The 19,311-nt window shown below is 40.7% G+C and overlaps 1 protein-coding gene across 1 annotated transcript in view; it reads left to right on the forward strand.

The window, feature by feature from the left end:
* Window positions 1-19,311, forward strand: part of TNS3 (tensin 3) — a 355,327-nt gene that overhangs the window by 57,512 nt on the left and 278,504 nt on the right. The window contains exon 2 of the mRNA XM_045003918.1: window positions 4,932-4,976. Coding sequence (XP_044859853.1) covers window positions 4,932-4,976 — 45 coding nt within the window. The remainder of the gene's footprint in view (window positions 1-4,931; window positions 4,977-19,311) is intronic.

Raw genomic sequence — 19,311 nt, forward strand, 5'->3', positions numbered from 1 at the left:
ATCCCGGATTGGATAGTTTCGGCTGGACATATTCCTGGAGGTTTCATTGCATGACATAATCTTTAATTAAAGATTAATCTTTAATTCCTGGAGACTCCAGGACAATCCAGGAGGGCTGGCAACCCTAGTCCTGGAGACAACACACCTAGGACTGGCCCTGTCGTCACCAGTTACTAAAATGTATATTATGGGTTTTGTTCCTGCTTCAGTGCGAGGAGAATTGGGCAGTTTGTGGGAACGGTAAAAACTTGCCAACGCCTATTTTGAAGACTATTGCTTTTGGTCTATGGTTTAAAAGAACGGATACATCTTTCCAAGCCCCCTCCAAATCATAATTATTATTATATTATTTTCAGCTTGGCCACTGGGTGTGAAGTCCACCCCATTTGCAGAGAAAGCAGTGCAAGGCTTGTGCAACATTCTGGTTCTACTTAAACCCTCAACATGGAGCTTCAGTGGTGTATACATTTTAACCTGGTCTTTTCTGAACAGGAGTAAATTTCTCACTGACCATAGATATTAAGTCTACACATCATACTGGCTGGCTATTTTTTCTTTTTACCTCCTACATTTTTGCCCTCATCAAATTCACTCATTTTATTTACGTCTGTAAAAAGGATTCCACGTTTTGCATTTTGTGTTTTAAAGGTTGCAATGCATTTTACTTGTCCATCTTCTCTGCACTCTGGAAGAATTTTCAAGTTGCAACCAGAGTGTGATCTGTCCTATGATGAAGAAAGCCTTTCTATCAAGGAAATGCCATTCCCAACAGAAACTTGCAATGAATCTTTTTCTGACAAAACATGGCTTCATGATTGATAGACAAAAAATATGAAATCAGCTCTCTGCTGCATTGTGTGTTTGGGGATTGTGGGGGAGAAAAACATATTATTTTACAGAAAGAAGAGGGTGTGGTGTATTAGGGAATATCATATTTGTATAAAAAAGCTGGGACATTCTTTGAGCTTGGCTTTCTGCTCTTGGGGGGGGGGAACACAGTGGGAGAAAAACATTCCTGGAGGGGATTAATTTTGAGGTGACTCAAATAGACACTTTGATCCCTTCCATCTGCAGGTGGCATGTTTTAACTTGTTAATATATGGATAGCAAATTCCCTTTTGCCTTTTATGTTTGGAAAATTGCTCATAGCCCACACATGGCTATGTAATTGGGCAAGATTGTTCATTCTTGCCTGCAGGAAGACGTTTCTCTGTCTGCTGAGCTTGAGTTCCAAAGCAGAGAGGAAAATGCTGTCAGAGAAAGAGCAGCAGAATTCCTGATCTGGCCATGGGTTCGCTATAAAATGGCCATTGAAAGATGTTCATTGCATTCAGAGTGCTATGTATTCTATGGTATACTGTGGGACACTGATTCTGCAGTAAGCCCCTCCCCTCTAACTCCCTATTGAAACTGGCGCAGTATTCTGTATAATAGTAACATTTTGAAAGCTTTGAGTAAATTCAGACAGGTGTTTTTTCAATGAATTATATGCACAGAAAATAAAATGATTTACACCTTGTGTTATTTAGCTTGGTTTTAAACTCAGTGCGAATCTCAGTTTTGGAGTGTTTTTACTGCAGTACAAGTAATTAATCATGAGAATACATATTGCATGGGAGTTCCTGTGAGTTGCTTTGAAGTCACTGAATGCTAAGCATCTCTGAGAATCAGTCATTTTATTTAGATGCCTAACATTAGGTTCTTACATTTGAAATATTTAGCTTAAATCCACCTGTGTCTCAGTTTTTTCATCTACCCTTTTAAGGGTTTTGAAATTTGTGGATGACAAGCATATTATATTCCTCTTCCCCTAAATGGTTCATGTGTCAAGCAGGTGTTTGAACCAGAATTGACTAAAATTATCCGATGAAACAGGTAGAGCACCTTGTATGCTGGAATTTCTTGGCTATGGAATTTACCACAGAGTTGTGCTTCAGAATTACTAGCTATCAGGTACTGCAGATTTTGATTCATATTTTTCCTTAGTGGTTCCTTCAGAAAGACATAGCTGTGTGCATTATTTTCTATACTTTGAAATACTGTTCATGTACAACATGCCACAATGGAAAATTGGTAAAGCCTGTTTATTTACTGTATGTTAAGTTGTGGGCATTTGACGCTGAAGATATTAAATAGCAGAATTTAATGACTGGCACTCCACATTTCTGTTACCCTAACTGATTCCAGAACAGGTTTATAAGCTTTCTTTTACTGTGGTCTCAGTTGAATAATTTCTGTGTTGCTTATAAATTTCAGCTGTAGTAGTTGAGGGGCTTTTGCTTTGAATGTTGCAACTATCTCTTTGGGTATTAAAGGTCCTTTAGAACTTTTAATGAGCATTGCTGTTCTAGGCCAAGTATCCTGGCCATATTCCAACATGAGTAATTGCATTCTATCTATCTCAACACCCCCCTGTAATTTTAGTTAGATATGGCACTGTGCCCTTCCCCCTCTACTAAGAGCAGTTGTATAGAGTTGCTGGCTCAATATGGCTGCCAGATTTGCACTTTATGCTATACGTCTGTGGGTGGGATGAACTGATTTCTGTACAGCATTGGCTTTATTAGTGAAGAAAAAGAAGATAATGGTGCCAGGGCATGGTGCAAATGGGCACAAGGAAACATCCATTCTCCAAGCCATTTTAAGAGAGAGACTCACTACAGATGTTTAACCCATGCTACCACAGTGTGGCTCTTTGTCACCCTCTAGTGGCTGAACCTCTGATAGAGGTTTATAAGTCAGCTATTGCTTCTAAATATTAGACCTGGTTCTTTGACTCAAGTACTAGAGGCTCATGCTTTTAAATCTTGAGACGCTGGGTCATTCCCCACAGATGGCTTGCCATCATTATAAAATGTTGGGAACCACTGGTTTAATGAGTTACAAGGGATAATTATTATTTATTAAACTTGCATTAGTATGTTCTGTGGGGCTTGGTAATTGCTGCCCTGTACTCACACACATGTTGACAGCTGAAGAAAGTCCAATGGGCTAAGAGAAGTCACACACACATTGCTTAACTATTGTATAAAATAGTTACCGACTGATATCAAGCTGAAATACAACTGTGTATTTTCAGCTTTTGTGGGTTTTTTTTAAAGGACACGTATAGGCTTTATTACATTCTTTGCAGGGAAAAGGACTTAGGTCCCAAAATTTCCCTTTCAGTGATGCTTGGGCTGCTGAAGATTCATATGAAGCAATTATTAAAAACAACAAAACCCTATTAGAGGGCTAGGTTATCAGCTGCTCCCTTTCAACTTGTGTCTGCAAAAATGCTTGTTTTCTCATACATGTTCCGCAGATTTTTAAAAGTATTTAGGCATTGCTGGGTTCAACATAGCAGCATCCTAAGTGAGTTAGGATCCTAAGTCTTATTTTCAAAAGTGGCATAGACATTTAGGAGCCTAAATCCCATTGACTGTCAAAATATGGGCCGTAACCACTTATATCTACAAAAGTGGGGTTCGTGAGAACAAATTTACAACTGATGTAAATATATGACCCTTATAATGCAAAACCAAATACACATCCTCCTGAGATGACATATGTATGAGACTTATCTTTTCTTAGAAAAAGTGAATTGTTGGATTTAAACAGGTTGAGATTGTAGAAAATTAGAACATTAGGTTAGATGATAAGTAAACCTTGCCATAGGTTATACAACAAGATGCTGGCTGTAAAATTAGTTTTTAAAGGCATCCAGATATAGCATAAACTGTGGCTACAATAAATAACAGGAAATAGAAAGACAGGAGCAAATTATAGGGTAATGTTTATAAAAGGAATAGTTCACCTAACGTGTAATTTCAGTGAAAAATTCATAAGTTATCTTGCTCACATAGGATCAGAATTACTGAAGAAGATGGGTTCCAAGAGTCAAAGCCTTGTTCACATAAATAGTTCCATTGTAGTCAGTGGTACATCTCGCGTAAGAAAAATGAGCAGGATCTGACCCATTGCCATTTAAAAGACTCATAATTTCTGACCAAAGATATGGGTCAGATAAATACAGGCATGAGCTGATAAAGAGCAGAGTAAGGGTAATAGCAAATACCTCTTAAGTCTCTGTAAGCTCCTTATTTAGGAATGATTGGTTTATATTGACTATGAGCCATGGTATGTCATAACGACACTTTAGCTTAATCTTAAAACAAGCCAACAAGTGTTTGCACATGCACATGCAATGAGGATGAATATGCATGCAGAGTTTCAGTGCCTATGTTTGTAAATTTGGCTGTAAAGGGCATATGTAATATATGTTTGTAGAGTTGTAACCATGTTGGTTCCAGGATATTAGAGAGACAAGGTGGGGGAGGTAATATTTTTTTATTGGACAAACTTCTGTTGGTGAGAGAGACAAGCATTCGGTCTAACACGGAGGTCTTCTCCAATGTGTAAGGATGTAGATGATTACATACAGGGTAGGAACAATTAATGAAACTGTATTAAAAACAGTATGAGGTTTCCAAAAAACCTCTTGTGTTTATTGCATTGCTCTGAAGCAACCCATTTTTGATCAAATGTATGGGGTCAAAATTTCTGTATAAATAAACCTGTATAAACACACCAAAATAAATCTGTAAAGAAAGAATTTTCTAGGAAGTTACACTTTGGTAAAGGAGCCAAAAATACAAATAAAAATAGAAACTGAAAACTGTAATTAATAATATCTGCAAGAAGCCTTTCTGATGCAGCAATGATTTTTCCACAGCACGGTAGCCAGTATTGTGAGAGACAGTTGGGAGAGACTGCATGGGGCTTACTAAAGGTATACCTATATGGCTGTCAAGGAGTTAAATATTATTTCTTAAATGCTGTGTAGTAATGAATAGAAGGAAAGCTTTCCTAATTGTAGTGAAGTATTTTTGGAATTTGCCCCATCAGTTGGTAATATTTCACTAATTAAAGCAACCCTTTGTTTGAACCAGGCTGACAAGAGTTCGTCTGGAGGATTGGCTGTTGGACAAGCTGAGGTATGTTCATTCTTCAGCAAATCAACCCATTTTATGAAATGACCTTTCTGAAGTAATGCTTTTAACTTAAAAGAAGGTAATCACATCTGTGAATTCATTATGGTTTCTGTGCTGCTGTGGGTTGCAGGCTGTAAAATGTTTCACTCTGTTTTAATGCCTGAGTTCTGTGTGTAATGAAAATGAACCAAATAAAAGAAATATATTATAGGCACAAGTATGACTGGAAGGCACGTAGAGTGATTGGATAGCAAAATGCATGGATTGTAAATGTTTGCAGAGGGAATGTTTGCAAGTTAGATAGGCAGGGCATGTATTGGTTTCCTACTGAGACCAAAATTAATATGGCCATCTGGAACACTCGCGTCCTAGGGGGCCATGTACTGTATGGCTGTGGTTTGGCGACCAAAGGTCACCCCATGCCAGACTAGCTCCATGCTTGAGAACTGTGGATCTGTTCTGAGAGAGGGAACTACATTCATCTGGAGAGATAGTTTGAGGCAATGTAAATAAAATTAAAAATTGTAAAAGCTTTATACCCCTGATTAATGGTAATGTACAGAATTAAAGGCTGTTATATATTAATGCTATTTTCTAAACTTTAGACATAAAAATGCTTGAAGAAATACATGCAATACCATATATACCATTGATACAGTGTAGTATATTTGTTGAATTCAGTTGTTAACTTTGTTCAGTGGGTTCCTGCTTGTGAAGAATACCAGTTTGCAAGTTCAAGGAAAGACTAAAACTGCTGACTGATTTCTCAGTTCTGTCCAAAATACTTTGTATACTTTTTTTCTGCCAGTGCATACAGCTGACTCAGTGTTTCTCTTAACTTATTAGGCCATGACTTAGAAGCTTTCTTTTGTGGCCTTTTTTCTTCATTACAGACATAGGGTCAAGAATTGGAAAGGCATTTTTTTTTATTGCCAGTAACAGCATTTTAACACTTATATATCAGTTTCCATCTCCAAAACATTTTTAAAATATCAGTTAATTAATCCTCAGCAGCCTTATGAGATGAGGAAGTACACTGGATGCGTTTCAAAAGTTCATTCTTGTTTTAGAGGTATTACTGATTCCAGCAATATTCCTGACGTTTAACAAGGAATGCTGCTAGCAGGGCCGGTGCAACCATTTAGGCGACCTAGGCGGTCGCCTAGCACACTAGGATTTGGGGGGCACCATTTTCTTCGGCAGGGACTGCAGTGGCTGGATCTCCGGCCGCCCCCCGGCATATAGGCGGAGGGAGCTGGGGCAGGGAAGCGTGGGGAGGGCCACCTGCAGCAAGTAAGGGGGGGGCGGCATGCAGGGGCACTCCCTGCCCCAGATCACCCCTGCCCTGCCTCCTCCCCGAGCACGCCGTGGCTGCTTCACTTCTCCCACCTCCCAGGCTTGCGGCGCCTAAGCTGAGGCGGGGGGGGGGTGCCTCAGGGAGGAGGGTGGGGGGTGGGGAGCTGCTGCAAGGGGGGCGCCTCAGGGCAGAGGGGGGGAGCTGCCGCGGGGGCGCTCCTCAGGGTGGAGGTGGGGGAGGAGGGCCCAAGGTGGAAGTTTCGCCTACGGCGCGAAACATCCTTTCACCGGCCCTGGCTGCTAGAACAGTGACACCTCTGAAACTGATATGAAATTTGGAGTGCACCCATTCTAAGGCTAGGTCTATACTTACCTGCCGGGTCGACGTGTAGAGTTTGACTTCTCGGAGTTCGAACTATCGTGTCTAATCTAGACGCGATAGTTCGAACTCCGAACGCGCTCCCGTCGACTCCGGAACTCCACCACTGCGAACGGCGGTGGCGGTGTCGACGGGGGAGCTGCAGACTTCGATCCCGCGGCGACTGGACGGGTGAGTCGCTCGAACTAAGGTAGTTCGACTTCAGCTACGCTATTCGCGTAGCTGAAGTTGCGTACCTTAGTTCGACGCCCCCCCCTTAGTGTAGACCAGGCCTAAATGCATCAGTGTTGCCAACTTTCATGATTTTATTGTGACTCTCACATTATGTCCTTCTTTCTTTTTTCTTTCTTTTTTGAACTAAGTTTCTAGCCTCAGGGTCATGACTCTTAACGATTCAAAACCCAGAATGCAAATAAAAAGAACCCAAAGTGTACCATTCTTTAAAATCTCATGATTTTTAAGCCAGTCTCATTATTTTGAGGGGCCTGATTTCATCATGGCATCTGACTATAGAAGACTGAGGGGAGACATTTTTTCTCCAGAGATCTTAATAAATATCAAAAGTTTCCTCTCCACTTACCTTGCAATTTGATATTTGTCAGGTCTACAGGCTGGACTATACAAATCATTAGATAAGCAGTTCTCAAACTGTGGGTCGGACCCCAAAGTGGGTCACGAATCTGTTTTAATGGGGTTGCCGGGCTGGCATTAGACTTGCTGGGGTCTGGGGCCAAAGCCTGAGCCCCAGGGCTGAAGCCAAAGCCCGAGCCCCACCACCTGGGGCAGCAGGACTCAGGCTTCAGTCCCCCTTCCTGGGACTGTGTAGTAGTTTTTGTTGTTCGACAGGGGTCACGGTGCAATGAAGTTTGAGAACCCCTGCATTAGATTAAACCAGGCATTTAATCATTTAAGAAACTATTTGATTTGCAGCAACTTTCTTGCAAGTGTTTTGGGCTTCCTTGGAGTCAGAGAGGAGGCAATTATGCTGGGGCATCTTTGTCTTGAGAGACCAACAGAGCAAGTGAAATATGAATACAGATGCTACTCAATGCCCAAGAGGAAGAGTTCCAGAGCTGAGACCCTCTATTTTCATAATGTGACCCCATCAAAGCCACCTACCTTTGATGAGGGAGAATGAGCAAGTCTATAGAGCATGTTGGTAGGTATCATGAAAAAGTTGGATTATCAAGTGGGGGGCGGGGGGAGGGATAGGTCAGTGGTTTGAACATTGGCCTGCTAAACCCAGGGTTGTGAGTTCAATCCTTAAGGGGGCCACTTAGGGATCTAGGGCAAAAATCAGTACTTGGTCCTGCTAGTGAAGGCAGGGGGCTGGACTTAATGACCCCTTGAGGTCTCTTCCAGTTCTAGGAGATTGGTATATCTCCTATTATTATTTAAGAGTTTAAGGGGTTGAAAAAAGATGGAATTGGGGATCCTGTAGGAGAAGTACTGGTGTGTTGCACACAGAGGAGGAGCTGGAAGTCCAAGGAATGAAAGGATGAAGTGAGGAGAAAACAGAAGGATCTGGTTGTGTTGGGAAGGAGGAAGGTGAGAGGAAGAAGGAGAAAGCAAAGAGACCTTGAACTTCCATAGTCCCTTTGATCGTAGAATTTCAGTACTTAACAAACATTTATTCACCCTCACAGCAGTCCCTGTGAAGTAGCTAAGTGTGATTATTCATTTGACAGAAGGGGAAACTGAGACACAGTTTTAGGGTTGTTTTTTTTTCCTTTTTAATTATCTGAAATAAAAGTTGCATTTCATGTTTGTGGCTTGATGTTTTTCACACCAAATATGTGCTCAGTTGGTAAATGAATGGGTTTTTGCCAGCCCTTTCAGATCCTGCCTTTCAGATCACAGGTAGAATCTGAAGTAAGATTTCAGGACAAAACCCTCAGAGATTTTCTTTCTGACTTGCTCATTATCACCAGCAATCTGGGTGCAGCTGAGGTGTATGATAACTATACTTAGAATGCAGTTAAGTTACACTACTCTGTAACCTGAGTTAAACACATTGCATTTGAAAATGTGCAGCAAATGTTGAGCTGTTTCTTCAGTGTTGAGTTTAATGAAAAAACGAGGAGTACTTATGACACCTTAGAAGCAAACATATTTATTTGGGCATAAGCTTTCGTGAGCTAAAACCCACTTCATCAGATGCATGGAGTGGAAAAAACAGTAGGCAGGTATATATAGACAGTACATGAAAATATGGGTGGTCAGTGCTAATGAGACAATTCAGTTAAAGTGGAAGTGGGCTATTCTCAACAGTAGAATACCAAGGGAGGAAAAATCACCTTTGTAGTGGTAATGAGGCCAGTGGAAACAGGGTGGCCCATTTCAAACAATTGACAAGAAGGTGTGAGTAACAGTATGGGGAAATTAGTTTTTGTAGTGATCCATCCACTCCCAGTCTTTATTCAGTCCTAATTTGATGGTGTCCCGTTTGCAAATTAATTCCAGTTCCTCAGTTTCTCGTTGGAGTCTGTTTTTGAAGTTTTTTTGTTGAAGAATTGCCACTTTTAAGTCTGTTATTGAGTGACCGGGGAGGCTGAAGTGTTCTCCAACTGGTTTTTGAATGTTATAATTCTTGACGTCTGATTTGTGTCCATTTATTCTTTTGCATAGACAGTCCAGTTTGACCCATGTACATGGCAGAGGGGCATTGCGGCACATGATGGCATATATCACATTTAATTAAGTTACTCTAGATTTACACTCATGGGAGGTATGTGAACCGCTGTCTGGGGGAGGCTAGCTCTCAGTCTGGCCCCTTTGGCCCGAAGTACTGCTCTCCCCGCTGGAGCCCAGAGCCCTTCCACCGCGGCCGCTGGCCGCCGCCCCAAGCTAGCACTCCTAGCCCCGGAGCACCAAGAGGGCAGGCGGTGTGGCCCCAGCCCCGGAGTGCCGGGAGTGTGGGCGCGGCCGCAGCTCCTCCCCCTGCCCCCGACACAGAGCATCAGAAGGGAAGATGGCATGGCAGCAGGCTCCTCAGCCCTGGAGCGTCTGGGAGGGCTGGCAGTGCGGCTCCAGCCCTGGAGCACTGGGTGAGCGGGCGGCGTGGCCCCAATCTTCCCAGCCAAGAGTGTGGGCGGTGCAGCCCAATCTGGGGCCAATACACTGGGGGAGCCACAGAGCGGGAAGCAGGAGGGGGAGTCTGGGGGCAGAGCATGGGCGGGGCCACACCTGATTGTTTGGGGGGGCACAGCCTTCCCGAGCCTATGATACCTGCCACCCATGTTTACACTGACGGAACTCACAGGAGACTTTGACTCTTAGTTAATAAGTGTGTTGATGATGGGCAGTCCAGAACAGAATCCAGCTCTCCTGTTGCTGTGTTGGCTTCATAGGGTAATAGCAGCTAATTACATATTTAAAATCATATTTTTTTTGTCATGAAGTGAGCAGGTGTAGTTGGCAACAAGCAGGGAGTAGATTGGTTGAGTAAGGAGGTGCCATATTTATGTGATCTCTTTTCTGAAAATAATCACAGTTTAACACACTTGCCCAGGTCATACAGCAAAGCTTTGACAGAGCAAGGGATGTATAATCATTTTATAAATGTGTCCATCGTATCTGATTTCTCTTTCTATAAATGCATTAGACTCTTAGCTTAAGCATGACGATCACATTCAACTCTCTTGCGTTATCCTGGCTCATTCAGATAGCTGGCAGGGGAGGACTCAAGTGTGTAGGCCTCAGGCTAGTAGAAGCTCTTGCTTTCCTGGATGAGTTGGAGCAGACAGCCCCAATTATCAGCATTCTCTGCTAGTCAGCCAGAGAACAGATTTGATGTCATCTGTGAAGACAGCTGTTTTTCTGCCTCCTCTGCTAGAGAAAAGGGGCTGGAAGGGAGTGGCTAATAATAAAAGAGGTGGAGTTCATTATGAGAGAAGAGGCATTATCCCACCTCCCCAATATACTTAGTGACTTTTGTAAATGGATATCGTTAAGGGTGGCAAGGAGGCAGCTGAGTTGAGATTCAAAACAACCTGTTTCAAACAATCCAAGGGCTTTGGCTATAAAAAGTTGTTGACGAATAGAAGTAAATACAATTTGATGGCTGTCCTGATGCAGACATGTTGTTTACTATAACTCGGCATGCTTCACCAATCAATTATCTAATCCCCTGGGAGTACAGAGAAAGCATTAGATCATACACGTCAGCTGAACATTAACTAATGCATTAAATTTAGTATGAGAGCCCTCTGCAGCTTAAAGGCAGAGGCTGAATTCTCGCATGACCAGAGCTCAGCTTTGCTCGTGCTTCACTATAGTCATGTTCCTCTGAAACAGCTTGGGCTACGCTGCTCTGCCATGTGGATGCCACTGCCAGGGCCTGAACAGCTTGTGCGGTATAGCACTAATTCTGCCAGAGCTCAAACGGCAGGGATGCTAGACCTACTAATTTGAGAAAAGGAAGGAACGCGGAGCTCAGAATAAGAGGCTTAGTTTCCTGGTTGTTGCAGTGCCTGGCAAGTCCGCTGCCACCAAACTAAAACTGATGCCCTGTGAACATTTTAAAAATTGATGCAAGTTGTTGTAGCAATTTTGTTGGACAAACAATATTTTGAACTATAAACACTTGGTTTTGTTGTTTTGTTTGTTTATGGATTTCAGTAGAAACGTAACACGACCTGGTGCCCAGCTCCACCGTCCTTGTTTGTTCAAAATTCTCATCGATGTCACTGCGAGTGTTTTGTATAGCAAGGATTGTATAGCATGGAATTCGGTCCCTGGTTAATAACAGCAGAAGAACACAAATATGTATGTATGAATCCTCCCTGCTCCAATAAACCATGTCACTATTTAATAAATGCTTTGTGGTATATGTCCTCAGGGTGGAGGGATGGCTAATCTCATAATATGAGAGAAAAAGGAATAGGTGATGCATTAAAAAAATTGTTGTTGGCAAAGTAAAATGTTATTCATCAACATGCTCTCATGGGTTCATTTTAAAAGACCACATAGAAAAAACGGGAAAAAATACAAAGATACCACAAATCCTCCAATGACCAGTGAGAAGAATGTAATTGTATTCTAGGATAGAATTGGTAACTCTGCACTTTAGAATTCAGAAGTGGCACTAAAGTTAACTTCTAAAGGAGACATGAATCTATGATCTAAAGAATTTGTTTGTGGTAGTTAATGAAATAGTTTTGTTTAACCTGATTTATCTATAATGATTGTGGCTTGAAGTGACATTTGCAAGGGAGTAACAATGAAAACCCAGTTGCTAAATACACAATTTCTTGCTAGTGTATTATGAGATTAGAGATTTTTTGAGCCAAGATACAGCTTCATTTTCTCAGTGTAGAAAAAAATGCACACAATACAATATTTTAATTGCCTAGTTTTTCCCAGTTAGTCTCGAAATAAACATTTAAATAGAGAATAATCCTGAGTACCCCTGTTTAGTGAGATTCAGTAAAGGAATTTAATTTATATCAATTAAAATAAAAAATATAGTTATACATTAGTTAAGGTTGCTTCCATTAGTATATGTTATTAAAATACAAAACTTCAGAAACAAGGAAGTAAATAAGTTTAAGAACATATACTTCCTATCATATATTAATGCTGTAAAATTTCAGTCACACATTTTTCAATATAGTTTCATATGAAAATCACTATCACTAACAGCCTCCTAATCCATACAAAGAATGCACATTTAACTATAGCGGCTTATGTAATGAATTCCATGCTTTTGAGGTGTAATATCTTTTTAACTCATATTTCTTCCAATCCCAGCCATACACAGGGGAATGGACTGGCAGAGAGAGCAGCATGGTGAACAAGTTCAGATGGGACTTCTTGGGTCGCAGACATTGGTAGTCCTGAATTTATCTCTAGAAAGGAAGGACTTGTCTCTCTGATATAGACTATAGTTCACTTCCTAAATACGAAGGGGCAAACATTTAAAACACATTATTGTCCCCTTCAGATTACAATTCAGCCCCACCTCTGCGATTTCTGATAAAGAAGTCCTGTTCTCCACTATTTCTGTTGTGGATCACATGAAGGCATAGAAGTGTCACTGTCAGGTAGTATATCACTACTTCCATGGATTTTTAAAAGATCGACTGTTGCTCTCAAGAGAGATGAGGGAAAAGAGCCATCCAATGATTTGTATTGTCTTTCATGAGCTTTGAAAAGGACAAAATATTTTGTGAACCAAATTTAGAATCTAGCATGCATCTCTTCACCATTGCTTTATCAGGGATACTAATGAACAACCTATTTCTATGGCAACCTTAGATTCACCATTTTCATTCAGCTGGTCACACACAAGTTTAAAAAGTCTATAATATGTTCAGATTTAGTTATTTTCCCTCTCTTCCTTTGCAGAAGAATTTGAAGGTTTCTTTCTGTTCACTGAGACTATCCCAATGTAGGTCATATTACACTTTCTGATTAATTGATTTCTCTGCTATGTTTAGCTAGTTGTAAATATGATCACACAGGCTCTGAAAATGAAGAAAATCAAAGTTTTATTTTTATTTCCTTAAGAACAAAAGTGATCTGTATTTTTTATTGTCTCTCCTACCCTTGTAATGAAGCTCTGTTTAATGGAATGTTTTTTATCTTTAAAGAAAAAAAGTGGTCTTTGATCCTATAGGGTGGTGTTAGTTTCCTAGAACCGCCTTTAGGGAACGTTAACCCGGCAGACCCAGAGGATAAAAAGCTTTAACAAGCATGTAAAAAGCATTTTTAAACTGGGCCTATTCTGCAAGGGAGATGTAATTAAAGTATTTTGATGGCTTGATTAGTTTTGAAATTGACCAAAGATTTGCAGAAGCTTTTCAGGTCATCCAGGAAGAAAAATAAAATCCTTTATCTACTGTTTGTGACTCAAAGAATATGTGAACAGTTTTGGTGAGGCTGTTAGCTAGGCCCTGGTCTACACAAGAATTAGGTTGACATAAAGCAGTTTATGTTGACCTAACTCTGCAAGTGTCTACACTAAAATGTCGCTCCTGCCGATATAACTCACCCACTACATGAAATTAATAACTCTACCTCCATGAGAGGTGTAGAGTTGACATCTATGTAGTTAGGTCAACATAGTGTCAGTGTAGACACCGTGTTGTTTACATCGACTGTTGTTGCCTTCCAGAAGCAATCCCACAATAGCCACATTGACAGTTAAGTCTGTGCAAGTGCTCCTGGTGAGGATGCACACGGCCCACACGAGGAGTGTAATGTGGACATGCAAAAGTGATTTAATTCTGCAGCGACTGTACGTTGATGTAACTTGGGTTGACATAATTTTGTACTGTAGACATACTCTAGGAATGTAGCATTTCCATGCAGGATACTTTTTGACTACATATTTTGACTAGTGGGCTTGAGCCCAGAGGCTGTAAGACTAATAATGGGAACTACCTGTGAATGTTGAAAGGAAAATCTTTCATTCCTCTTATAATGACTTTGGTGATTCTTTTCTCCAGTAAAATAGATTTCAGCAGGTTTGTGTGGAAGTCAAGTAGTAAAATGTTGCTAATCTAATAAAGTGGAACTTGGGAGCTACAAAACTTAGTTATATGAGAAATCAGTGGGCTATCACATGAGTAAGGTGCAGTAACAGAATTAAAGCTGAAGGAATGCAATGTTTACTTGTTGGTTAAATTCTCAATTGTAGGAAGCGATCCCCAAACCAAACCAGGGATTTAATATCTATGAACCTTAGATACAATTTACATGTAATGTAAAATCTCAGGATTCAGGGTATAAACTAACCCACTAACTGATTTCTTTTGTGGAAAGATTATTTCCCCCTTTTTTTCTTAACACTTTCCTGTTAAGCCTCTGTATACTGGAATAGATGGACCATTGCTCTGAAGTACTATGGCAATTTTTACATAAAAATCCTGTGGTGCACATTAAATTTTGGTGGTTAGCTAGAAGAACCAAACTCTTATGAATCAGTTAATTTGAAAGACAGATAAGTTTGTTGTGGAAGCATGATATTAATCTTTTAAAAATAACAATCTACCTTTCCCATAATTGTTCGCTATTGAATCTTTAGCACCATACTCTATAATGTGCTATAACAATATAGCTCTAGAAGCTTATAATGGTTTATTTTCACACATTTTTTGAGTTTTGCAGTGTATAAATTATGAAGAAAATAAACTGTACCTTCCCAGGAAACTCTAATGATTTCAATGTAATTATAGTTACAAAGAATAATGCTAATTTAAAAAGAGCTAACTCAGCCCATTGGAGAGGAAAGGTTCATGTTATTTCCCCTTAAAATCGAAGTGATTAATATTGTGAACTTTAGTTTAGATGATGAATCAAAATTCTCAGAAATACAGGACTATTTTAACACATACATGTCTTGATTACTGCTCTTAGCAGCAGCTGTTATGCAAGGTGAGATAAGGATAATGAAATATTCTTCAGGGCAGAAGCAGATTGCAGGCAGGTAAGAGGGGGAAATTTTCCCTTCTGTACTGCACTGAATAATTGGCTAGGTGAATTTTAGATTTCAGTTAGGTCCTTTTGAAGCACCAGGCAGTGGCCCATATTGTAGATAGAATATCAGACGTGAAGAACGGATAGCACAACCTGCCACGAAACATGCTATATTGTTGTCATGTTTGTTTTTTCCACCAGGTTTTACTGCTAAACAGCTCTAACTCATACTGTTATTGAATACTGATGGTTTATGATTTTTCCAATTTATCAGTATAATTTTTACACTATTGAAATTAGATGACCATTTTTTCTTGTAAGCATCATGTTTGCATTTATAATTTAGGGAGAAAGAAGGGGCTAAGAATAACATCCAGTGTACAGATAGTTACTTCATAAAAGAACATAGTACCTGATTCTGCTTGACTAAAGCCTACAAAAGCTTTGCCATTGATTTCAGTGAAGCAGAATGTATGCTCACAAGCTCAGGGTCTAACTGATGGCCATGTGTGGGATTGGGATAGGGTGACCAGATGTCCCAATTTTACAGGGACAGTCATGATTTTTGGATCTTTTCTTATATTGGGTCTTTTTCTTATCTATTACCCCCCCCCCCCGTCCTGATTTTTCACATTTGCCGTCTGGTCACCCTAGATTGGGAAGGAAATATTTCCCTAGGTCAGATTGGCAGAGACCTGGGGGGATTATTCACCTTCCCCTGCACTTGCTGGGATTATCTGGGTATATCTCACTAACTCACTTCATCATTTCCCTGCCATTGCAGGGTCCTTGAGCACTGGTGCACTGTGGTCCTCGCTATTCTCTGGCACATAAGAGTCTAGTCTCCTTTGGTCTCATTTCATTTTTTGGGATAAATGTATAGACACTGAGTGGTGGTGGTGGCCTGTGATATATGGGAGTTCAGATTAGATCAGTGATATTTAGACTTCAGTGGTTCAGGAACCAAATTAGCAATCAACATTACCCAAAAGAGCCACAGTCATGAATTCATTGTTTCATTTACTACAGTACTATATATTCCTATTTAAACAGTATGATGGGGAAATATTTAGTTTATTCTCAAAGCAAAATGACTGTCCAACTATTATTATTTTATCAACACAATTGGTTAATAACAGTAAAAGCATCCTGATTGGTTAATAACTTAGGCTGGTTAATCATTAAATCACGCAGGATTTCAATATCATGTGCTGCAAGGAGACACATTAAAGAGCCACTTGCGACTCTCAAGCCTCAGTCTGAGTATCACTGAATTAGATGGTCTTGTGGTCCCTTCTGGCTTTAAACTCCATGAGAATGGGGCCTTACATTTGTAACTAGAAACTATAAAGCCTAGCCTGCCTGTCCCACACCCACAGAGGTACTAGCTTTTAACTCACTGAAAAAGATGTGCAAGGGCAATTTTTTTAAAATACATTTAATAAGGTGAAATTAACAGACCATGTGCTTAACTTCATTCTTCAGTTGCACTGCCTTATATCACTGAACTTCCCCCATTTCATGCCATTACTTTGTACACTTCCTAGCCTGTAAGTTCTCTGTCTCTGTCTGCACAGCACCTAGCTGGTGAGCTACAAGCTGTTAACTAATAATAATTGCCCAGAGCCAGGAGCGACAGAAGCTCCCTAAAAGTGTGTGGGGGGGGCACTGGCACCTAAACCATGGCCCCACCCATTGCACTGCCCCTTCTCCCTGAGGCCCCACCCTGGCACCACCCCTGAGCCTCCACCCCCTGCCACCCCTTCTCCCTGAGACCCCCGCCCCCACACCACCCTTTCCCCGAGACCCTGCTCCTTAACAGTAAAGAATTCAGATATGGGGGCATCAAGAAAATAGGAAAATATTATCTAAAAATTGTTATCCTCCCAATACACTCAGACATTCTTTTTTATTTTACACAGACCTCACGGACTCAACTAACACCAAACTCACTGGAAATCACAGTTTTCAGAAAAAACAAAAAGACCTTAAACGATTTATATCCACCACAGTTGAAGTTCACCAGCACAAATTCTAGAACTCAATGCATAGGTAGAGCTGCCAACTTTCTAATTCCAGAAAACCGAACATTATGGTCTCTGGAGTGATCACTTAAGACAGGTTTTCACTGGATAGGAAAAGCACTGAGAAAGTAGCATCTGATTCAAGGCAAATATTTCCATGATTTATGAACTTTCAATGTGTACTTTTCATTAGTCATAGAGCTGATGGGTGCACTTCCTGTACAGAGCACAGGACAACAGAGCAAATGCTATTTACTAAGCTTTTATGCCTATGCATTTTTTATATTTCTCCTCTATTTCATCCTTGGGGGGGAATGAGGTGAAAAGATGGACTCAGAGAAACAAGAAAGCAATAGTCAGAACCTCCTCCACAAACTTGTCCCAGAAAAATTAGTTTCATATGTAGTAAACATAGTGTGCTACATCTGTCCCAAAGAGGAATGCTGGATTGAATATGACTCCAGTTGTGAAACAGCTTAGTAACTGGTGAGATTGCTAAAATCCTTAATCATATTTTTTGGGCTCTCATTTCTCCATGATTAGTTTACTAATGTGCATCCGTGGCCCCCTCAGCTGTTCACTTTGTTCATTGCTCTGGCACACAGCTGCTGTAGCTCTCCTTGTATCAGTTCATTTTCTCTTTCTTTCCCTCTGTTCTCCCCCTTCCTGACCACCCTCTCCCCTTCCTTTTTCTTGTCTGGGTGTGTGGCTTAATATAAGAGGCATCCATTGGTGGCTTTGTTGTATTGAGCCACCTGAGTCGCAGCACAGGGTCATGGAAGCACAGAAGAGAAAGTTGGGCTGGAAGGTTTCTGTATGATCCTGACCCGCCCCTGGCATCCCTGTCCCCCCACATTACCTGCTTCCATGAGCAACTTCATTAAGGACTATCAATGGTTGAGGGAGGAAATATGCATGGATCTAAATACGGCCAGAGAAGCACATGCTTTGCCTGTTTGGTGTTTTAATGCAGCTGTGAGAATAAACCTACAGTGGTCAGAGGTGGATTAAAGATTCTGGATGCAGAAGGATTATAATAAAAGAAATTCTGACCATTTAAAGCGTAATTGTGTGTGCGTATGTGGATTTTGGCTTTCCAATGTTTATGTCAATACTTTTCTAAGAAAAGTAAAATTAAAGATGAAACTCACTCCGCTGTAATCAGACTCAATCTCATTTTTCCAATATTCAAAGGACCAAATTTTGTTATTTGGATGGGTGTATAGCATCTCACTAACTTTAAAAAAAATTAGTTTACTTCTTATACATGCAGGATTTCAGCCTTTGAGATGACAAAGCCAGTTCATTAAACAAAGAAATGGCAGCTTGTGACAACGAGTTTTGACTCTTTTCAGGCACTTCTTGTGCATCTGACTCACACAGAACAAGTGCTAGTTTGCCAATGGGATGATGATGAGATAGAGACAGAGATTTTTCCAATATCTGGAATTTTTTAATACAAGCCCATGTATTTTTTAAAACATGAGGATTTGTAGAATGAAAATCTGAAACAAAAGCTGTGGCCTAAAATATGAACAGCCAATAGTATTTGAGATTGACAAAGGGAAAAGTGAAACATATGAGACTATTCACTCATGCTAGCTTGGGGAAGAATAAATTACATCCCTCTGAGTCAGCTGTTTCCCGGGGGAGCTTCATCTCAAGTACAGAAGATGGTCCCTTATGACTTGGAAAGGGAGAGCAACTTGAATTTCCACAGAGGCACAAGGCGTTGCCCAGGGAATGCTCGAATCAGCATGAATCTGGCTGTCCTGCTCACTGCCTCTGCTCAGACAATGCCACACCACCCACCCATATGTAGGGCAACCAGCTTTCATGGGAAGAAGGATTTGAAACTGGCTCAGGGTCCAGGAAGCCAGGGATAACTTAGATTATCATATGTGCTACATTTAAAACTCACTGTGTCCAAGCCTTTTCTGGTTGGAGATCAAAGTTTTTCACTCCCTTGTAAAATAAGGCATTATTTCAGATACTGGAAAACAGAAAAGAGCACAAACTCTGGCAAATCAAGTGTAAAAGTCTAATTTAGGCAGGCCAAAAAAGAATTTGAAGAGCAACTTGCAACAGACACAAAAACTACATACATCTGGACAGTTGAGGGGCTAAAGGAGTACTCAAGTAAGACAAGCCATTGCAGAGAAGCTAAATGAATGGTAGGCATCAGCCTGCACCACAGATATGAAGGAAATTCCCAAAG

Source organism: Mauremys mutica, chromosome 2 (assembly GCF_020497125.1).
Source record: "Mauremys mutica isolate MM-2020 ecotype Southern chromosome 2, ASM2049712v1, whole genome shotgun sequence".
NCBI classification, from domain to species: domain Eukaryota; kingdom Metazoa; phylum Chordata; order Testudines; family Geoemydidae; genus Mauremys; species Mauremys mutica.